Source organism: Symsagittifera roscoffensis, chromosome 7 (assembly GCF_963678635.1).
Source record: "Symsagittifera roscoffensis chromosome 7, txSymRosc1.1, whole genome shotgun sequence".
Taxonomy (NCBI): domain Eukaryota; kingdom Metazoa; phylum Xenacoelomorpha; order Acoela; family Convolutidae; genus Symsagittifera; species Symsagittifera roscoffensis.
The window spans coordinates 15,724,690-15,748,530 of NC_087068.1; the positions used below are offsets into that span (position 1 = coordinate 15,724,690).

At 36.0% G+C, this 23,841-nt stretch overlaps 1 protein-coding gene and 2 non-coding genes across 3 annotated transcripts; all 3 read right to left on the reverse strand.

Moving 5' to 3' along the window:
• Nucleotides 1-522: 522 nt before the first annotated feature.
• Nucleotides 523-623, reverse strand: Trnal-caa (transfer RNA leucine (anticodon CAA)). Its single transcript is given in 2 exon segments — nucleotides 523-568; nucleotides 586-623. It is a non-coding gene; the product is annotated as a tRNA-Leu (tRNA).
• A 2,516-nt stretch (nucleotides 624-3,139) lies between these two features.
• Nucleotides 3,140-3,240, reverse strand: Trnal-caa (transfer RNA leucine (anticodon CAA)). The gene is given in 2 exon segments: nucleotides 3,140-3,185; nucleotides 3,203-3,240. It is a non-coding gene; the product is annotated as a tRNA-Leu (tRNA).
• A 12,006-nt stretch (nucleotides 3,241-15,246) lies between these two features.
• LOC134851294 (large ribosomal subunit protein eL24-like) lies at nucleotides 15,247-17,975 on the reverse strand. The gene is made up of 2 exons (XM_063867308.1): nucleotides 17,671-17,975; nucleotides 15,247-15,891 (listed from the first exon to the last, which is right to left on the reverse strand). Exons 1-2 carry the CDS (start codon nucleotides 17,971-17,973, stop codon nucleotides 15,715-15,717), a joined length of 480 nt encoding a protein of 159 aa, XP_063723378.1. The 5' UTR covers nucleotides 17,974-17,975; the 3' UTR covers nucleotides 15,247-15,714.
• Nucleotides 17,976-23,841: the final 5,866 nt, after the last annotated feature.

The window sequence follows — 23,841 nt, forward strand, 5'->3', positions numbered from 1 at the left end:
TTTCACATCCTGGCGCGGAAGTCTAGACTAGTCAAAAAATGGTCGCTAAAGTCTGGCATAAGATGCAGACCTCGACATGGGATTTTTGGCCAGATTGGTCAAAATATCTGGCTGGGGTCATAATTGTTTTGATCGAGACGGCACGGGCAAAAAATCCGAATTCGGTCGAAACATACCGAACAGTGGTCGAGACGTCGAAAACATAAAGTTAGCACCTCACCCGGGCTGTAAGAATCTGACCACTTGCTCACGCCGCACACGTTTTATTGCAGTTTAGAAAAGCAGAAGTAATTTCAAATAGGCTTTCGAAAATCGAATTTTGAAAAAACTAAGGGAGAAATGGAAAGCGCCAAAAATGCCATATGAATCATTAGAAGAATTATCTGAATTCTGTTGAATGAACCAACCATGACACAATTTACCACCTGGTTTTCTGGTAGAAAAAATGCATGGATCACAACTTTGTCTAATGCATTGGCCTGCAAAAGGAAATTCGACTTTTCTCTCGAATGCAAAATTTCCTGACAGAAGTGGGATTCGAACCCACGCACACATTCGTGTACCAGAATTCTCAGCCTGAGATCTCTTGAGTCTGGCGCCTTAGACCGCTCGGCCATTCTGCCTCAATACAACCAATTCGCCAAGAAACAAAACTCAGCATAACACCAAGTAGTTATTCTTACCAACTAAATTAACATGGTATTACGTTTATTGTATAACCAGTCTGTGTTAAACATTTTGTACGAACGAGTTGAGTATACTAATGAACGAACTGATTATAATATTGTAAGAGTTGAGTAAACATTGTACGAGCTCAGAATTGAAGCGGAGAGTAATTTAATTGAAAAAAAATGGCTCTTTTCCACTCCTCCCAACCACAATTCAATTCTTCCATTTTCTTACTTGTCTTACGTGTTCTTATGGCTGAAGTGACATCACCGAAGCAAAAAAAACGGAAAACGTTGAGTATTTGCTTTTACATTAGGGACCCTGTTAATTTCTTGTGAACCCTTTATCACACGTTTACTAAAATAACAAGAATTTTTAAAAAGGGATAGTTGACCGTAAAGAGCCGCAATTTAGAATACAGACGTCAGCTTGAAATGTAATCATGAGAAGTATGCACCAGTGACGCTGGAAAAGGTATTTGCGGTTTTGTTTATCCCCGAAATGATAGTTTATCCCTGCCTTGTTCCTTTCTCCACTGCCCTACGCTGCCTTGCTCTACCTTACCTTGCCTTGATATTCGCTGCCTTGCCTTGCGCTATCTTAACTTGCACTGCCCCGCCTTGCGCTGCTCTGCTTTACTTTGCGCTGCCATGCTCCTCCTTACCTTGTCCCACCTTCCATTGCCCTGCCTTGCCTTGCAGTGCCGTAACTGCTTTTGCCGCTACTCTGCCTTGGTTTGCGTTGCCCTGCCATGCTCCTTTGTGCCTTGCGCTGTCCTTTTCTTCCTTGTGTTGCGCTGCTCTGCCTTGCTTTGCCCTACCATTCTCCTACTTACCTTGTCCCACCTTCCACTGCCCTGCCCTAACTTTCGCTGCAATTCTGCTCCTTGCCTTGCGCTGCCTTGACTTGCATTGCGCTACCCTGCCTTGCATTGCGCTACCCTGCCTTGCATTGCGCTACCCTGTCTTGCATTGCGCTACCCTGTCTTGCATTGCGCTATCCTCCCTGTCTGCCCCTCCTTGCGCTGCCCCCTCCGCCTTCCGCTCCTAGCGCTGTCCTCTGCCTACTCCTTCTTGCGCTTACCCCTCCTTGTGTTGCCCCGCCCCTACTTGCATTGCCCTGTCTTGCCTTACCCTGCCCTGTCCCTCCTTGCATAGCGGTGCCCTGCTTTCATAACTTCAAGACAATCTGTCTAGACAATTGACCTTTCCAAGCTCGCTTTATCTTGAAACTCAAACGTGTTAACTCCAAATGATTACTAAAACGTTACGAGCGGTGAGCTGTTAAACATGGCGCCCATAGCAATTGAAAACGACATACAATTAAGTATAGGATTTTAAAAAATTTCAAATGACAATTTGCATGTAAAAAATACTAGAAGTCAGGAAATGGCAAAGCCTGGTCGCAAAAATCCGGATACCGATTATGGTCGCAAAAATCTGCGATCTTCCGCAAAAAACGGTCCAAAATTATTAGTTCTACGTCTCTTGAACTGAACTTAAATGTGATTGGCTAATTAGCCAATCAATTTCCACCGACAGTTTCCGCTATTTTAATTGATATTTCAAGCAGATCAAATTATTAGCCGAAATAATAAAGAGTTAAGAATTATGGTTTGTCAAGCCATTTTACTGAATTTTTCTTGTCTGGGCAAGGTTTCTGAAATGACTCGAAATTATTTGGCCTATTTTACAAAGCTTCACCTTTTCTGTATTTTCGGCTGATATTTTTATGCGCTAGAATTATTAATCAGAATGCATAAATCTGTTCGACCGGTCTGTTCGATCGGAATGCATAAGACCCAAAAGTCTGTTCGACCGATTTCCGCAACGGTCGCCAGAGAAATTAACAGTCGAAATGATCGGTCGTGTCTCTGGCAGAGACAAGACGGATCATTTAGGTTGGATATTCTCGAAATGCCAACATGTGGTCGCCAAAGTCTGGAACTTTCACATCCTGGCGCGGAAGTCTAGACTAGTCAAAAAATGGTCGCTAAAGTCTGGCATAAGATGCAGACCTCGACATGGGATTTTTGGCCAGATTGGTCAAAATATCTGGCTGGGGTCATAATTGTTTTGATCGAGACGGCACGGGCAAAAAATCCGAATTCGGTCGAAACATACCGAACAGTGGTCGAGACGTCGAAAACATAAAGTTAGCACCTCACCCGGGCTGTAAGAATCTGACCACTTGCTCACGCCGCACACGTTTTATTGCAGTTTAGAAAAGCAGAAGTAATTTCAAATAGGCTTTCGAAAATCGAATTTTGAAAAAACTAAGGGAGAAATGGAAAGCGCCAAAAATGCCATATGAATCATTAGAAGAATTATCTGAATTCTGTTGAATGAACCAACCATGACACAATTTACCACCTGGTTTTCTGGTAGAAAAAAATGCATGGATCACAACTTTGTCTAATGCATTGGCCTGCAAAAGGAAATTCGACTTTTCTCTCGAATGCAAAATTTCCTGACAGAAGTGGGATTCGAACCCACGCACACATTCGTGTACCAGAATTCTCAGCCTGAGATCTCTTGAGTCTGGCGCCTTAGACCGCTCGGCCATTCTGCCTCAATACAACCAATTCGCCAAGAAACAAAACTCAGCATAACACCAAGTAGTTATTCTTACCAACTAAATTAACATGGTATTACGTTTATTGTATAACCAGTCTGTGTTAAACATTTTGTACGAACGAGTTGAGTATACTAATGAACGAACTGATTATAATATTGTAAGAGTTGAGTAAACATTGTACGAGCTCAGAATTGAAGCGGAGAGTAATTTAATTGAAAAAAATGGCTCTTTTCCACTCCTCCCAACCACAATTCAATTCTTCCATTTTCTTACTTGTCTTACGTGTTCTTATGGCTGAAGTGACATCACCGAAGCAAAAAAACGGAAAACGTTGAGTATTTGCTTTTACATTAGGGACCCTGTTAATTTCTTGTGAACCCTTTATCACACGTTTACTAAAATAACAAGAATTTTTAAAAAGGGATAGTTGACCGTAAAGAGCCGCAATTTAGAATACAGACGTCAGCTTGAAATGTAATCACGAGAAGTATGCACCAGTGACGCTGGAAAAGGTATTTGCGGTTTTGTTTATCCCCGAAATGATAGATATAAAAATTTTATAGCACAAGTGGATCGATATTAGTCAGAAAGGATAGATGCTAAAATGGGTCTGGCCAAAACGAAGCATTTCACTCATTTTGAAGCAAAAAAGCGCTCGATTCCTACAATCATGAAAATTTACAATGTTGAGTTCAATAAATATATAAAACTTTTGGAGAACAAATTGGCAACCCCTGAAGGAACCTTGACAACACACAATCCTTCGGTTGAGAACTTCAAGTTTTGTTAGTTATTTTAAACCAAAAATTTTCGAGAAAAAAAATAATCGACTGTTTATTTTTTTTCTGAAAAAAATTTGATTTAATTAAAATAACTAACTATTTTAATTATAATTTTTTATGATGATTTTTTCCAGCTAAAGTTTGAGAAAACACTAACAAAACTTAAAATTCTCAACCCTAAGATTGAACGTTGTCGCATTTACAACTTCTGGGTGTACCCTGAATCCAACCCAACACAGAGTAGAGCTTGACTCCTACGGTGCTTCAAATAGATTGTTGAACGTAAAAAAAACTTCTTAAAACAAAGGCAAGAAACAACATTTAGTGCAACCGTAGTTTCAAATTGGAACCGACCATCAGGGTTTTCTATTTCAATAATTGAAAATTTACAAAATCAACATTCAATTTTTTTTTCAACAAAATGGGCATATCGCTAAAAATACTGAGTTTTATCAGATTTGTGAAAATTTAAACTCAAAATAGGGACCCTAAAAAACCGACAGCATACAACTGCACTTTTCTTATATTGTAAAAAAGTTAAAAAGTTCTAACATCAATCAGATTTTACAAACAATCTTAATTATCAAATCTCAGAAAAGAAAATTGAGAAACTCAATTCGACGCCAAAATTGCAATCCTAGGTGTTTTATGACAGCGCGACAAAACATGACAGCGCGACAAGACAGCGCGACAAGTTATTTTTTTTAATATTTGAAAGATTTTAAAAATCACAAATAAGCCATATCTCGGCTTTTAAAACGTTTTCATCCGCAATTTTGAAGGCCATATTTGGAACCTCTGAGTGTACCTTGAAAGAACGCCACCATAAGGTTGAGAGTTTCAAGTTTAAAAAAAATGAAAAAGTTATAAGAAACGCCAAATCTTGAAGTATTTGAGCAACCATATTTCAGAAATGCAAACACATAGTGTAATCTGAGAGCACCCTACTATAGGGTTCAGAGCTTCGAGTTCCTTTAGTTTTTTTTTTGAATCAGAGTTTTTAAACAAAATTGAAAAATAAAAAAAAACGCCATATCTGGGACCAAAAAGATTTGAGCAGATAGATCTTCGAGTTCTGATAGTTTTTGTTTAAGCCCAAGTTTTTGACAATTGAAAAATCATCAGAAAACACCATATCCCGACAACCAAAAAGATTTGAGCTGTTGAATTTGGAGTCAAAGTAGAGCTTAGTTATTTTCGTCAGTCATGTTTAAAATACGTAAATTTGAAAACAATTTTTGGAGACAAATAACAAAAACAAAAAAATCAAAAAATAAGTTTTTGATTCCTAAGATGAAGCTTAAAACTCCAAAAAAAATAACTTCATCAGAGTAAATTTTCGAGGCTTAAATTAGGCATAAATATTAAAGCTTATGTAAGCCTGCTCACTCGCTCGAAATTGGACGAAAATCAAAAATTTCAAACCGGTTTTTCTCGACACCGGGAAAAATTTTTGAAATGTTTTGATGTCGTTCGAATCACGACTGAAGAGCTTTAATATGATATATCACTCAACCCAGTCCGATGAATTTTTTTTGGTAGCTGATTTTGCGAGGAAACAAAAAAGACTGCTCGCTTGCTTTATTCGCTCGAATTAAGACAAAAAATTGAAAATTTCAAACCGGTTTTTCTCGACACTGGCAAAACTTTTTGGACGTTTTTTGAAGTGGTTCGAATCACGACTGAAAAGGCTTTAATATGATATATCACTCAATCCTATCCGATGATTATTTGAGGCAGCTGATTTTGCGTGGAAAACAAGAAGAAAAAAAACTAAAACACCCGAATACAAAGTTTCTGCCCATTTTCAATGGTCGGAACAATAATGAATAGCCAGATATAGAACTCTTTTTGATTGCTGTTCTTGATATTATGTTAATAATGCTCTTTATGAGGTCAGAATTACAGAATTCTAGTTTTGCTTTGGTTTTCACTCAGTTATCTTTAGAATTGAAGATTTCAGAATGTTAGCTCTTCCAAAAATTATTCAAAATCAGCCTGAACAATTTATTATATCAACGCATTAAAAGAAACACGCCCAGCTCTTATACAAAATTGATAATTTCCGCATTAATGAACTTAAAAACATGATTTTATTCGGTTGGATATTTATTCTGTTGGTTTTTCAGAGAAACAATTCTTCAATTTCCCTTGTGCTGTTGCGTAATTATCAATTGAATCTAATCATATGACCAAATCACCAAAACAATCCATTTTTCCAACTTGCAATTGGTGTAGAAATTCGCAAAATGAAATAAATCTTGATGAAGTTTGGTACAAGTTTGGAGAAAATTTCATCACAGGCAATTTTTGTCTCAACTCGTAATGAAATCCTGCTGAAGGAAATGAACTTTATAGTCGATTTCAACGATCTGCAATCATCAGAAGACAAGTACCAATTGTGTGCAAGAGATTGCTCTCACTTTTTAACCTCTCCCTTACTAGTGTCCTTCTTACTTGGAATTTTTCCTTGTTCTTCTTGCAGGCAATTTCTCATGCAAAATTTGAACCCCATTGGTTAATCAAAAAGTTCGTAATTTTTGGGGCGAATTCATTTCGGTACTACTATGACAGAGTGTTCCCTAGAAATCGGCCAGATCCTTCAGGAAAAAATTTCGTGAGCAACTCACACTTTGAATTAATTAGTAGAATGGCAATCAGCAATGTGCCTCTATATCATTCCAAATAATGAGTCCATATAAATTTTTCTATATCTTTGGCGCCAGAGAAACTCGTCTAAATGGCTTTCTAACATCGATGTATGAACACGCAGCATCGATATGAACTTTCACTTCCATCTTTTCGTATGCATTCTATGGCAGTAAAATGGACACCGGTTGAGTTACCGTCATTTCTCGATTACAAATGGTGCACGCTTCATCGTGTTACTCTTTTTCTTGAAAGAAAATCGATGGATTTGTCATAAAATAAAGCATATTGAGCTATTTCCAAAAAGTGCATTTTTTGTTTCAATCTGGGTAAAACTGTCAAAACTGCCTTAGTTAGACAGCTTAGTATTATTAGGGCTAGTCGGAACGTTTCAGCTATTGTTTGATTTGCCTCATTCTCAATATAGTGCGCGACCTATCTATCATAGTTGCTTCCTCAGATGACCACTCTATCATAGTAGTACCTTGTTTCATTTAAAAATACGCAAAACCCAACCAGACGAATATTTCAAAAAAAAAATTCAAACACAGGCGAAGCTTCGCTTCGCGAACACTAGCCAGAACTCCACAAAAACGCAGCTCTATAAGTGCAATAAGAAAGTAGAATTAAGCCTCGAATTAGCAAAACAAATTCGGCTACGATTGAGTTTCCAACCTGCCATCTAGAGATAAAGAGTCTAGCAACCTAACCACTCAGTCACGGAATCTTAATAGTTAATCGCCAAACACTAGTCACAAATAAAGATAAGAACAAATGCTATGCTGCGATTTCCTATGCTACAGTGAAATTTCCAAATAAGTGAATACTTTTAATGAACACTTTTATTTGCGAATTAGTTTAGAAAAAAAAGAAGGTACGTAACAATACACTAAGCTGACGCTAGAGTAAAAAATGCGTTTTAGCTTAGCCGAACAATCTGCTACGCAAAACCGTTATCAAAATGTTTTGAAATCGACTATTTGCTTTTTCATGCTGAAAAAAATGGCTAATTTAGGTTATCATACGTTTACAAATTTTCAAGCGTTTCATCCTATTTTATTTTTTTTTCAAGTATAGTTTTTTCAAAAATTAGGAAAATTCTAGCAATTTCACGCCTGATCTATCAATAAGAACTCAAGCTGAGATATCTCAGCAACTCAATCTTAACTTTAACTACTGACTGTTTCAACCATGGTCTTCAATGCAATTATACAAAAACATACTCCTCTGAAGAGTTGATTTAAAATGCATGAACAAGTAGCGCCTACTAAATCCTGATATAAACTGTGTGAATTTATATATACTAGCGTGTAACGCACCTTTAGTGCTTCGAATTTCCAAAAACTCAAAAAAAAATATTCTTCGAGTGTGTTCTGACAGCAACCAATTACAGGGTTCGTAATTACAAATTTTGCAAAATTTTTTATTCAAGTTTTTTATAGAAACTTTGAAGAACCATAACATTTTGTGAAGTTTTATATAAGTTCTTCGGAAAATTTAAAATCAACTAAGAAACGCTACATCTGGGAACCTGATAGCAGTTGAGCAGTCGCATTTGTACCCAAGATTTGCAACTCTTGAGAGTAACTTCAAATTTTGCAAAGTTTTTCATTCGTTTATTTAATTCAAATTTTGAAAAACCATAAAAATTTGTGACATTTTTTTATATCTAAGTTTATAATGAACTAAAAAACGTCACATCTGGGAAACTGAAAACATTGAGCAGTCGCATTTGGATGTAAGTTTTTCAACTCCTGGGAGTACTCTTACAGTACCCAACTTCAATGTTGGGAAATTCAAATTTTGAGAAACTTCACCTTAAGTTTTCTTATGAAAAATTTTTTGAGAAAACCAAAAAAAATCACATCTCGAAAACTACCAAAATTTGAGCAGTCTTTTTTGATGGCAATATTCGCAATCTTTGAAAGTTCACAACTACAGGGTTGCGAATTTCACTTCAACGAATTGTTTTGTAATTTGAGTTTTCTGAAAATTTCCCAAAAAAATCGTCAAATCTCTTAAAAAAATGATTTGGGCATTCTTAATTGGAGGCCAAATTTGCATACCCTGAGATTACTCTCACAGCCCCCCAAATACAGGTTAGGAATTTCAAAATTTGAAAAAAAAAATAATTTAATTTTCATGAAAATTTTTTTGAAAAAATCACAAAAAAAGGCATATCTGGAAATATGCAAGGTTTTTTGAGCAGTCCTATTTGGAGGCAAAATTCGCAACTCTTGAGAGTACCCTGACAGAGCCTTACTACAGAGACTATTACTTCAAGTTTTGTGAAATTTTTTATATCTAAGTTTTCTGAAAAGTTGTGAAAAAATCCTAAAAAACGTCATATCAAGAAAACGACAAGGATTTGAGCAGCCATAATCAGAGGCAAGATTCCCAACACTTGAGAGTACCCTGACCGCACCCAACTACAGGGTAATAATTTCAAAAATTGCGAAATTTTCTCGAAATTTTTGAAAAATTTCGAAAATTGCCTATCTCGTAAACTAAAAGGATTTGGTTATTCATATATGGCGGCCAGAATCGCAAAACCTGGGAAAACTCTGACAATATCCTACAATTAGGTTCCTATTTTCATGCAACTTGATGCAATAACACTGAATTTAAACTGGAAAATCGAAAAAAAAACTTTAGCCATTGCAATATACGATATAGCTTAAACGTGAAAAAAATTCTTATTAAACATGCAAAAAAAATACGTTGAAAAAGCTTAAACATGGCAAGATAGTGAAGCCCGCATTTAAATATATAACAGATAATGGATGAAAGTTAAGAAATTAGGCGACGGGTAGACAGACATAATCAAAGTAATTAAAAAAGCAGGTATACAGACAGCGATACTTAATTTGGCCTCGAAAAAAAAATAATAAAAAATATGACCTTGCGGAAAACTTATTGAAAAAATTTCTTATGCATTGAAATACATGATATAGCTTAAACATGAAAAAATTCTTTCGTTAAACATGCAAAATTATTGTGCTTAAACATGGGAGATAGCTGTCACTCGCATTTAAATATAGTACAGATAGATAGATATAAATATAGATAGATAGATTATTTGCTTTCACTTTGGAGCACCCTTAAGTAAAACCAGTACATAAAAATCTTTGCGAAATATCTGCCCATTTGACCGATGGCTGTAATACAGGTGCCATGGAAACAAAATTAAAGGGAATTGCTGCCAAACTCATTATTGTAAGATTCACTCTCTTACCTTCTTCTTCACCAAAAAAAAAAATCTGGATATAGTTCAAACTTAATTGCCTGCGAAACATACAATATAACAAAAATCGTCCTTTATAAGGCCCGGCTAACGATTCATTCAAATTACGCCTCCGTTTTATGCCGCATTAAATCATGTAGTAGTAAATATTTACAAAAAAAAATCGCGTAGTTGCACAGTATGACAGTAAGCAACGACTACATAATCGAGTTATTTTGAATCTGGAGTCTCGACATCGGAATTTTCACTCCTCCATGCATTGATTGTAAACACTTAGCAATGATTTCACCTCAGATTCGCCCGATTGACTGTTATCGCCCGATGGGTTAGTATTGAACTTGATACTTGCAAAATCAGCTTCTTTTTTCGTTTCCAGGCGCACGAATATTTTGAATGGGCTCACCGCCTCCACTAAGTAACTGTAATGGGCTGCAAATCTATGAGATACTAATAAAACCGTTGGAATACATTGTCTACCATTTACAGGAAAACAAAGAGCTCGGAAGAAAGCGTTTTTCAGATCAGCGCCGTTCGGTTTTGCTATACAGTTTCCGACAGAAATTGGTTTCTTTTCCTTGTGCGAGTACACATTAAAGACCCATTCTTGAATACCGAATTGGGAAGTTTTACTACCGAAGCTCGCAGCTGAAATCGAAATCGTTTCGCCAATATATTCGTCGAAACTTTTGATCTTTTTTGAGTCGCTTTTCAGAACTTGGTATCCAATAAATAAAGCGCATTTATCTTGTGACTCATTTAGGAAAAAATGAAGTGGATTTTTAACATAGAACTCTGTTTCTAAATCAATGGGAGCTTCATGGTTGAAGTCGGCCAATCTTTCAGATATTTCGTTTGACGCATTCAGATTGTCAGCTACTGTGTATGCTAAATAAGCAAGTCGCGAAGTCTTTTTCTTGCTCAAAACATCCCCAACACGACACCAAGACTTCCACCAATTTGGATCTTTCTGCAAACAAGCAAAAGCGGCTTCTTTACCCTCTTTGACTCGACTTAATTTTTCACAACAGAGAGCCAAATTACCCCACGTTTTAGCATCATATGGCCAAATTTCGATCGACTTTTTGTAGCACTCGTAAGCTTTAGACACTTGATTATTTTTGTACAAGGCGTTTGCCTCTTCTTTCAACCGCATACCTTGTTTTTCACTTTGCGCCAACTGATTAAGCTCATCGCTGCCTTGTGTTTTCGCATATGCATCCATAAAAGTATAGTCGAAATAGACTGTAGCTAGACAAGCATGTCTTTGACCATGCATTGTCAACTCTCGCAGCTTGGCGCTAGTTCCATTAGACATTAACTTAAGCGCCAAATCATCGCTCGCATGGTGTAACCCATCATTGTAAAAAGCGCCAAACACTTCTGCGAATCTGTCATTTACATGCTCTGTACTTCGGTCTGTTGCAACGTCTGGTTTATACAAACTACCCATAGTTGAAGCACATAGAAAAAATACATGCTTACCTATGGTTTTATTTCCCATAGTATTCACAGCTAGTTTCATTATACAATGTGTGATTTCAGCAATGATTTGGTACTCCGGATCTTGAATGAACTTACTAGGTTTCGCGAAGTCTACATTGGGCATCAATTGCTTCAACCACGCTGGAAATTTATCGAAAAACTTCACTTTTCCGAGCATGGCTACAATTTTATCACAGCTACTCCAGTTAACGAGTAAATCAAAAATCATCACTCTTAGACAAGTGTAGGTCAAATCTCCAGATTGTGTTACGCCAGACTTGCCATAAAAATCCAGAACATCGACTGGATTTTCTGCGTTTCGATTTGCATCTCCAAATGGCCAGTTGCGATGAGTGAACTCGATAAAATTTGCAAAAAGTTTTTCGTCGATTGATGATAACTCTTTCGACGTGAGAGAAACCAGGTCGATGAACTTTGGTTTCCAAGAAATGGGACAACAATTTTTGGATTTCTTGCTGCTCTCCAGGAATGTAATGATTTCGCTTAGCGGTGCAGTTGCAGCCATTTTAATCTAGAAACATTCAAAATTAATTAAACTGAAATTAGACGATGTCAACTGCCAAGCTCTATTTCTCAATTTCAAAAAAGGCAAGCTAAATTTACGAAACTAATTTAGTAACTGTGCAAGTGGCAACTCCTTTTTGAAGACAAATTCGTATTTTCAATTATCAGAACATGAAATGTTATTTACCAAATTATAAATGTAAAATTCAGAAGCTAAGCTCACTTCGCAACACATGCGAGAAACCCACAAAAAAGTAGCTCTAGACTACAGATTAGAGTCTCACAACTTCGCATGTTTGGCTACCAATAAAACAGCTATAGCTGCCATTAAATTGTCAATAATATGAGCAAGTTTGACAGCAAATAAATTGAAACTATTTCAAGGTCCCGGATTTGAATCCCCGAACCGTAGATTAGGAGTCTCACGTCCTCGCAACTGCGCCATGGTCACTGAAAAATAAACTAACACTAGTCATAACAAAGCAGCAACAGACGCTATTAAATTGCATGTGATTGGAAATATACCAAAAATGCCACCAAAGGAGCACTTTTAATTGTGACTTGGGTTGAAAAAAAATTATTCATAGTATAATCGTATAATCTTATTCACAAGTGTGATCGCTTATAAAAAAAACCGCTAAGCGTTCAATCGCTTTTCGCTTATCTGAACTCACCACGCTCTAGCTGAGGCTAGGTTATTTAGCAGACCGGTTTTTTAGCAGAATCAAAAACAATTAAACAGTCAGAACGCTATACTCAAACGCGGCATTGGCCAGCAGAATATGCTTGATCCGTTGCGCTTACATCGGACACGAGAGGATTACTGCGCGTGAATCAGTGTTTGCTGTCGTTAAACTAGTTTTTTTCGATTACAACTTTGTCGACAAACCATGAGATAATTGTCTTAGTTAGGGACGCTCAACCCGAGATTACGTACCATTTTACTTCAGTCAATCAATTATGCGTCAATTTTAGCTTCCTCCACAAAGCTATCACTCAAAGTCTGCTAAAATACCTAAATTAAACTTTTTATGCTAAAAAACCGGTCAAATTTTTACCGCTTGCGTAGCTAGTTCTCGAAGCACTTTTCGCTAGCTGTCGGTAACGCTATGACGGTTACACCTCTGATCTTCGAGCATTTTTCATGCTTTTTAAAAATTCTCAATTAAATTTGGCTCAAAAATTACCACTGTTGCAATGATTTTTCAGATAAATGAAAGCAGCGATATTCTGATGATGTATTTTATGAAAAATATGCAAAATAAGCCAAAACAAGCAACTCAGAAAATAACAAACAAACTTAGCCCACTGACAGTTCGAAAAGAGTAATGAACGCAAATAAACAGAAAAAAAAATACTGAATTTGTTGAAAAATCTCAACTTTCGAATTTCAAAGAAAAAAATAGATGCCCATTAAGCTCTTTCAATTTCTAGAACAATTTTGGCACTTTTCTGACACAGAAGCGAAGCTGCGCTTCGCAAACACTTGCGAGAACACGCCCAAAAAGCAGCTCTATCAAATGAGAAAAAGTTGAAATAAGCCTCGAATTTGCAAAAACTCGAGGCTTAGCAAAAACTCGATTTAGCAAAAATCTGCGACCTAGCAAATTTGAGTCTCACGCACTAACCATTCAGCCAGGGATGCTTAAAATCCCCAAAAACTGGCCATCAAAAACGCAGCTACATATGTTAATAATCTGCCAATTCGATGCAGCCCAAGTAGCACCAAATACCAAGAACCACAATTTTGCATGTATTAAATCGCAAATCATAAGCCAAATTATGTATAAATTATGCATTTCAAAAACTTGCTTTAGACATATTGAGTTAGAAGATTTCTGAAATCGAGATTTTATTATTGTTATGTTGTTTGAAACAAATAGCTTTCTTCGGTTAACTTGATGAATTTTAAATGCATCAACTGTGTAAACATATAACTATTCGAATGTCAAAGCACATGTTATCAAAAAGCTGTATAGGTGCAACGATGTATTGCCAATTCGATGCAGCAGATATTGTTGCTTTAAGTAGCAACAATATACATTTGCGACTTAGGTTCGTATTTTGCTTCGCAAGTGTAATAACATTGAACTAACTTGAGAAAACTGGATCAATAGGTAAAATTTTTATTTCGCTGGAAAGCTAACAATTAAAATCCAATTTCGAAAACAAAAATCGTTCACGTTTTTTCGCGCCATTTCCACGTTCGTATTTGGAGTGCTATTTAGGTAACTTTTAGCAGATTAATTTCAATTGAACTCAAAAAGTGCATATATACCTAATTCCATTCATAAATGCATTAATATAAATGCACATCTGTAGTTATTAGAGCATTCAAGACTTTTTCCTGAAAAAAAATACAAAAAAAAACCAAGACCTTTATAAGAGTCATCACTACGTCCATTACTCTTAACAAGATAATGATAAATCAACTATAAATTATATTGCACTGAAACTTCCACCAATTTAGAAGAACTGATCTTGCGACTCAGCACTTAAAAATTAAGCGAACATTTTAAGACTGCCAAAAAAAAATTATTTCTATGAAATTTTTGCATACTCATGTGACAAAAAAATGGAAAAAAGTCAAACAAAAAGTGATTCAACTTAATTCTACTCAAACGTCATACTTGCCTCAATTTAATTTTTGTTTGGAGCATGGATTCTTATGTGAAGCACTACTTCCACGTGCAATTGGCACAGCCAAAAAAATGTTCTCAAATAGAAGCTACCAAATGATTCGACTAGGGAAAAATCTTTCGAAAGGCAATGACTTCGCCGATATCAGAAATTCAATCCCGACATTTCGCAAAGCAGCCTGGTACTTAAGCGTATATGCCCACGCTAAATTCATGAAGCCATATTTAGATCAAAATTTGAGTCCTAATTTGTAATTTTTTGACTTTGTACGGAAACGTGGATACCAGTATAACACAGTCACGCTTACAGTCCGCTCGCCGAAATAAAATACCCTATACTGACCCAACCCAAATGGACAAGATTCAAACGACCAAAAATGAGAAAAAAAAATATCACAGGGCAATTTATTTATATATTTAACAAGCCAACCAACACTGAGTTGGAAAAGTATTAATGAACTCAGTGGACCAGAAAAAACCTATTTTCACGATCCATATTTGTTTCCTGATTTGAATTGAATTTGAAAAAAGTCAAATTGCCAAAATAAAAAAACAGCTTCAACAATCTTCAGATAGTTTCCTGAAGGAAAACCTTTAATAACCCAGACGAACTAAATTAGTGAAAATTTACAGTATTCATTAATAGTAAGAATTGGTCAAAAACCATTTGAAAATAACATAGGGTAGAAAGCAACTAACGTGAATCATGTCTGCTACCTGCAAATCGAATTTTTATCTTTGAATCGCAGTAAAAGAGGCTGCCTAATTAAGTAAATCTAGCCTAACTGTCCGCTTTTGCAGAAGACTTCTCAGTTAAGATTTCTTGAATTTATTTCTATTGCAATAACCAATATTCAAACTTAGCATCAAATTGCATCATTGAATCCAATATAATCAAAGCTCATTTTTTCAATTGGAAAAAACAACAAATTTATAACTCAAACTACTTTCAAGCTTCTTCAAAAACTTGGACTTCGATGCCTACGATTATTTGCCCGATCAACGTTTATAGCTTTCAACAAAAGTCTCAATCAGTTTCTGCCATTTTTTTTTTTATTATTTCAAGATCTGACATATCTTGAGCTTAAAAGTTGTGTGAATTACAACAAACTAGGGATCAACTTGATTCAATCAATTAACCAGTTGCTTATCGGGATTTGCCCTGTTGTTTGGGCTTCTGAGGATTCTGGATTTTCTGTTGCTTCTTAGCCGGCTTCGGTTGAGTTGCTTTCACTTGAGCCTTTTCGACCTTGTTCTTTTCGGCTACTTCTCGTTTCTTCGCTTTCAGCGCTCTAATCGCTGCCTCCTGTTTCGCTTTTCTCACCTAAAAAAACCAAAGCATATTTAAAATAAAATATGAATAAAATTTAGAAACCCGATCCTTTCAAGTAATACTCATGATATGATATTCACTGATATAAACACATCAGTGGATTTCAACTTACCGGATACCGGAAACTAACTACTTTTCGATATCCTAAGCATGTCAAGAGCGCCAGTCAATCATATTTAAGCCAAGTAGCACTTTAAGCCAAGTTGAAAAAATATTCAAATAAAGAAAAAACTCATTTTTAAAAAGAAATATTTCATGGTTGTTCCGTCCATTGAAAATGAGGAGGAGCTTTGTACTCGTGTGTTTTAGTTTTTTCTTTTTTTCCCGACTATTGAAAATGGGGAGGAACTTTGTATTCGGGTGTGTTTTAGTTCTTCTTTTTTTGGTTCCACGAGAAATCAAAATTCCCAAATAAACATCGGAATGGGTCGAGTGTTATGTCATATTAAAGCCTTTTCAAACGTGATTCGAACGATATTTAAAAATTTCAAAAAAATTGTCATAGTGCCGAGAAAAACCGATTTGTAATTTTTAATTTTTAAAATTCGAGCGCATAAAGCGAGCGAGCAGGCTTATATGGCTTATTTATGCCTAATTTAAGCCGGGAAATCTGAGTTTTTGGCACCATTTTGGGAATCAAACGCTTCAAAAAAGAAAAAAAAGTTTTTTAGATTTATTGCTAGTCAGTTTTCTTCAAAAACTATTGTCCAATTTCCTTATTTTACTACGAATGTCGAACATATCTAATTCAAGAGCAATTGAATTAGATGTGAAAAACAAGATGAACAATAATAACTATTGCTGAACTTGCGTAAAAATTATAGTAGAACTGAATTTTGTAACATCAATTTGGGGTTGAGTGTCACAAATTTTGAGGCGAAATTGGCCTAAAAATTGAAAAGCAATTATTTTGACAGACATTTTTGGTATTGGAATCACGACCAATAGTGCTATATGATAACACACTTGAATCCCAACAATCTTTTTCTTGAGGTCACCAAAGTCAGCGAGAACAAAAACACCCTGCGCCATAGTTCTTTCTCATTTCGTATATGGACGGAACAATAACATTCTCACACAGAGAACACGACAAAAAGCAGCTCTATTGAAAGATATAAGTAGAAGCAGAAATAAGCCTCGAATTAGTAAAATCTCGATCTGCGCGGATTCGATCTGCGACCTGGATATGATGAGTCTCACGCACTAATCACTCAGCCAAGGACTTTAAATAAACCACAAACTCTGTCCACAAATAAAGCAGAGAACAGATGCTATTAAATTTCCTCAATGCTACAGATCGTGATTATAGCAAAAAAGCCACCAAGTAAGTGAACAATTTTATTGAACACTTTTATTTGCGACTTAGGTAAAACAAAATAAGGTTCGTACAAACACCTTACACTCGCAAGCTGGCTAGTGTAAAAAAGCTAATAATTGAAATTGCAAGCAAAAACAAAGAGTAAACGTACTCTGTGCAAGGTTTATTAATGACATTTTTTGTAAAAATTCTCTCCAAGTGCCCTGGCGTTGAACAATATTCTCACATATTGACGCTCCGCGCTGTCATGCACCAGGTAGTTTCATAAAAAGTTCATATAAACGCATACTTTAGGCTTTCGAAAAATAATAGTTCATTTTTTTCATTTTTTAATCTTAGCCGTTTTTGAAGCAGGATTCTGAATGATCAATTAAAAAGCAACAAGAAAATGTATGTGTTGTTTGGAAATCCGGTAAGTAAAATTTGGCCCAAACATCATTTCAAAACATAACCTCTGGCTTCTCGTTTTTCTTCTTGAGCAGTTCGTCCATCGTGATTCCCGCGATTCCTCTCGTCAGTACCGACGACTTCACAACTATTTTCTTGGCCTTCTTGGTATCCTTCTGCTGCTTCTCTCGCTTCCGTCTGTAAACTGCACCCCATCGGAACAACCGAGGATTTCTCTTTAGTTTGAAGTGAGTCTCGCATTTTTTGTTGAGAAAGTATGCAATTTTTCCATCTGTTCTGGCGTATTTCTTGCCCTTACCGGCAGGTATTTTTAGCAAACTAAAAGTACAGGCTTCCTGCTTAACCATTGTTCCTGAAAATTAAACACGTGAAATAAGCTCTTATTTTTCCACGCTGTTTATTGAGTTAATAGTAACAATGCAGCGCATGAAATCCCCTCAAAAGAGAATTATTTTTCAAAAAGTAAAAATTAGTTAAGGACAATATCTTGAAATAAGTTTGAAATCCTGTCAGATGACTCGTTTCATTGTTCACTTACTACATTTTCATCTCAAATTAAACTTTTTCCCGAAGTCCTATTTGTTCAGACATCTGCAGGTAAAAACAACACAAAAGTATTAATTAACTACAGATTCAGTTATGTTTAGAACAAAATTTTAGTATCTTTACCGACGTGACCTTCCAGGGAGAAATCGGCAACGTCATTTATCTTCTTTTTATATAGGTCTGCAAACAAATAAAATTCAGAGATATCTTTAAAACAATTTTTTTTTGCTCATTTTTTGATGTTTTGGGCGGGGCTGCACGAATTGAACTGCAACGTAAACTAATAATTCAATTTCAGACATTTTTTTTATCGACATCCAGAAATTTTTTTCGAATTTTTCATTGGTTTTTCTCGGCCCAACCTGACGGTTATTTGTAAATTACATTCCATCATTTTAATAATTTTCGTGCGAAGGTTTTAGCGGTCAAAAACCGGTTTTTTAGCTCTATTTAGCGGAATCAACGGTAGCAATAAAATGACTTCTTCAAAAAGTGAAATCTTAAAATTTTTCGTCTTTATTATTAATTTTGCAAATTGCTAAACGAGGCCATTATTAATGTTCCAAATTAACTTTTAGTTCTTCTCCTCAAATTATGCACAAAAAGACGAAGTTGAAAATTAACTGTGGTCGAAACTTCCTGTAATACTTATTAGCCGTTAGCTTTCCAGTAACCTTTTAAATGAGAGCAGATGCCAGCGACCTTCTGAAGGAGAGGCGGAGACCAACCGATCTTTAGGATGAGAGAAGGGCACCTCAATACGGCTCTCATTTCGAAAACGAATTCCGCTTTCGACTTGTACCTATCGGTGCTTCTTTTTCGCATCATCTTTCCAATTCCTTGAATTATCTTAATAAACTTTTCAAGAAGCAATTAGAAAACTTTTTGAAAGTAAAGATTTCATTTAGCATTCTGGTTAAATTTTTTATAAGCGAAAAGTGTACTGTCACGGGACCAAGAAAATGCATCTTATTATTTTCAGCCGAGCAAATGATGGAATAATTGCTTCACCTTTCCCACATTTTCTCCTCAACAATTCAAGATACAGGGATGAAGCTTAGATGGCTGATGGATCTAGTCACGGGAATTTGATTGAATTAAAATTTGAACAACTTTGTTTTGAGGAGTTTATTTAACCACTTAATCATAACTCATAAGAGAAGTGTTCTTGTTGTTGAAACATCCATGTAATTAGCTAAAAAGTGTTAATGAATGGATTCAAAAATTCTTCGTTTTTCATGTCTGAATTATATTTCCAACGACTGACGAAGCTGGCGTTTTCCAAAATAAGATTTTTCAACTTTTTTCTCAGATCCTTTCCAAAAGCTTCGAAAGTGATATTTTCAACTTTGCATCTTAAATAGTTGCTGAGACAAGCTAAAAATGTCAAAAACGTGAAGAAAAATATTCGTTTATTAGCAATCTTGATTACAAGAAGTTGTTTAAAACAAAAAAAAACTTCTTTTTTCCATGACTTTAACATAAAAGAACGAGATAATTTGGAACTGAGCTTACCACATTAACTTAACTGAACTTTTAAAGGTTCCATTTCTATTTATAACCTTTTGAAGTTGTACAAATGACGCGATTGAAATACCTTTTTGCAGCCGACCAAAAAAAAAACAATTTTTATGAGGTCTCCAAATTAACAATCAAGTCGTTGAAACCAGCAAATCATTTTCTTTTCAGAGATGGCGCAAACTACTTGCTCTCGGTTAATAAAATTTGATCAATGAGCTTTTAAAATGTGTCCTAAATTTCATTGAAAACATGCATTGTAGTTACTGAAATAGAAAATTTGCTTTTAACTTTGGATGCAAAAGCAACAATCATGTCCGTAGTACTTCGAGGAAGAGGCGACGGCTCCGCCTGTTATTGCTTTAGCCAAGGTCAGGTTTGGCTCGTCCGTCTCAAGGTCTAGGAATTTCGCGACATCCTTCGGCTGAAGCCACAGGTCTGCAGGGATAAGTGGGGAGGGGCTTCGAGGACAATTGAAAAGGTGGAAAGTAGTGCGGGGTGCAAGGAAGCATTTTGGGCATAGATGGGAAAGGGAGCTGTCTAGTAGGGATATGTACGTGTTTAAAAGCCGGCTATAGCCAAATCGTAGTTTGGAGAACTTACATCGGGTATTTCTGGAACGGGATTATTCTGAGGGTTCAACTTTGGGTGGATAAAAATAACCTTAGAGGGTGGAACCTCGGCAAGGATCCAGAAAACTCCTTCACGTGGTGGCTCGCCTCGAAAATTCTGGTAGCAACTTTTTTCCAAAGGATACCTCCCCTTGTTTTGTCAACGGAATTTATTTGGTCAGTTGCCGCACATTTTTCTTGGCAATTTTTGCACTTTTTCTCAGAAATTCGCTTGCTGCAGAGGTTTTTGTCAAAATGGGTCTTCATGCTCGTGTGGCACAGCTGGAAAATAAAATTTGGTTGACATAAGAAATATTTACGAACCCCCCCCCCCCCTCAAAAACTTCTGCTCACGCCAGTGAAACAGTTACAGGGCCAAACATTTCCTTCAGCATAATAATGCTCCTAAAAAGAAACACTATTTTCTTAGAGCCGATATATTCTTGCACAGTTGCCAGCTAAATTGCAACCTTTTGGTTATAAATGCACGTCTTGTGGCTGATTTCTGACATACAAACGCGAAGAACTTTTACTTCTTCTTTAAGAGAAAACAGAATTTACAATGAACGCAGATACAACTTGGGTTGCTTTTGTTGCGGTTTTACTCTTCAATTATTCCAGTGCCATTCAACAGTTAGACCCAAAAGATGTCCCGGCAGTCCATACCATCATTTCCGATATTTGGAAATGTGTTGACCACATTTCTGAGAAGAATTTGGAATGCAGCCCTGTAAGCTATTTAGACATGTTTTTTTTTCTCGACACTAACGAAATCCCATTTTATTAATGCAAAAAAATATTACCACTTTTCTTTTACCACAACCAATCCCAAAGCTATATTATGTTTTCAAAGAGTAATTTTCAACTTCCTGTTCATGTGTTGAAGGAAGCCATCAAAAATTTCGTGGCCAAAATACGAATCACGATTGACCCCACTCCGGGTAGGCCACAATTGACAGAAATAACAGATGTTACAGACAGAAGCACAAACAGCCCAAAACTAAAACTTTGATATAAAAAAGTAACTTTTAAATTGAAGTATTAGCTAACAATTCTAAGACTGCACTGCGAAAAAAAATCACAAGAAAAGAGCAGAAAACGACGTTTGTTAGGCAGAAAAGTTTACTAAGATCATCGAAATTTTCTCTCGTGGAAAAGGTATAAACATCAGTTTGGAGCAGCAATTTTTTGAAAACAGCATAGCAAATAACATTTTTCATTCACGAATTTTGAGCTATTTGATTCTTCTTCAAAACTAAGAGCAAATATCGGGGGAAGCGGCGTAAAAATTTTCTCCCGGAGTACTACACATTCACCAACGCAAAGCACCTTTTTGTAATTTTTTATGGCCGCTCGAGTTCAAAAATTTTCTAAAAATGCTGTGATGCGAATAAGGACTAATTTTGACAGGAAGCTTGAGCAGAAATACTCAGTTTTATTGTCGATTGTCGAAATCTTCCAAAACGTTTTGAAAATGCTTTTTTAAATATTTTCGCAAAAAAATTTGAATATTTCAAATTAACGTAAAGCACAAGTTTCTAGAATGTGAACTTATTTAGAGGCACTTAGCATAGTGGTCAGGTGTTCACTTCAAGATCGTCAGATCGTGTAATCGACCCCATGCCATGGCGAAAATAGTGTGTGAGGACGAGCTCTCACTTTACCTCTAGCTTCAGGTCTAGCACAGCCTGACTGATGGCTGCAGTAGTGATACCACCTGAAAGTTAGTCGCAAAAAAAACTTAGCTCAACAAAATAATTCAATCTGGAATGCGGGGAAATAAGAGAAACGGACTATGCTTAGACAAGTTAGATAGCCTTTCATAGATCCTCTGCGAATCCCAGAAACCACAATAAAACAGTTTCAGAATGGAACAATCCAGAAAAGTGTAGATACTTCCTAATTTTTTTCTATTTATTTGCCAATAATGGTCTATCTTTGATGAGCCAAGCTTCACATGACTTGCGACGCTGGAATATTGTCAAAAACTCAATTTTTTCAAAACGCTGAAAATGCTTCTTAAAATCTTTTCGCAAAATTTCTGAGAGTTTCATAAAACTTATGTCTTAAGGAGATAGAGTGGCCTTAAGGAGGTAAAAATCCGCTCCAAGACCGACCACTAACCCGACCAAAAACTATCATAATATTTATAATCAAACATTCAAAAAATATTCTGTTTATAAAAGATCCGCAAAGCTCTATTTAAAACGGAACAAAGTTGTAATTTGCATCAAATTAAAACACTTAAAGCCATATTTTAAGGTTCATGATTTTTTTTGCCTCAATTGGTCAGCCTTGTTCCGAAGTTGAGGGACTCTCCCAATAATTTTCTCCGCCAGAAAAAATGCCATTTCTGCTACTTTGGCTGGGTAGCATCTAGACCACACGACGCTGGAAAATAGAGAAACCAGGATCACACGATGCTGGAATAGCATCTAGAGCACACGACGCTGGAATAAAGAAATCAACACAAGAAACCGAAAAAAATTGGAATGATAGTGTGGCAGTTAAAAAATATGATATTATCCGACCAAGCATGAATTGATAACGTGTGTTTCTTTGTTGGTATTATTATAAGTCTATGAACGCAGTGAAGACAGTTATAAAAATCACGGGAAGTTTTTTTCAATGTGCAATTTGGTGTAATTATTACGATACAAAACTGTAAACAATATTGCTCGTATATCAGGGCAAAGCCTGAAGGTTCTGACTGTCCCTTGTGGTAATGCGGTTGAAGTGACCTTGATATTATAAATTGTCACACTGCTACTATTATTTTCAAGGCCACTTAGTGCCAACTTGAAAGAGCATGACTGCATGTTCAGTCAGTCATACAGAGCAATGGAATTAAGTCAGTAGATTAAGCCAATGTGTTTGTTCCTTTCTTATAAAATGTGCGAGCTGCGACTTAATTTTATTAAGAGTAATGAACGTAGTGAAGACTCTTATATAGTTTTTTCTGATTTTTTTTCAGAAAAAGTTTGAAAATGCTCTTAACTACAGATGTGCAATCATACATATCAATAAGGTATTTATGCACTTTCTGATTTATTTGAAGCGGAATTTAATTTTTAGATTTTCCGGTTAAACAAAAAATTACCTATAGATCCAGATTTATCAATTCAATGAGGGTTAATATATTTTTACTTCGAGTTTTTTTCAGAAACAAGATAGTTTGTTTTTGTTTCCTTGCGTTCATTGACTTTTTTCCACCTGCCTGTATGTTTTAATAGTCAACGTGAAAAAAGTCTATTTTCGTACATTCAGTTACTCCGGGAGTTGAATTTTGCACACATTGATTTTTGAATAATAGTTGGTATTTCTGTAAGTGACCATATCTGTCTATCGTGTTTTAGGCGAAGGTCTCATCATTTATTCTTTAATTGCCTTTTAGCTTAAAGTTCGCAACTTTTGGAGTATTTGAGAAAAGACTCCTAACTATTAAGTTCGAATGCATTAGGGTGAGGTTCAAGGGTTCAAGATTCATAAAATTAAAGATTGTGAAAGGAGATAACTGATTTCTGAGATAATCCACTACGT

Coding starts and splice junctions, on each gene's coding strand:
- LOC134851294 (XM_063867308.1), bottom strand. CDS start 17,973: ATGGTTAAGCAGGAAGCCTGTACTTTTAGTTTGCTAAAAATACCTGCC. Junction 15,892..17,670: donor AGAAAAACGAGAAGCCAGAG/GTTATGTTTTGA, acceptor TGGTTTTTTTAG/GTGAGAAAAGCGAAACAGGA.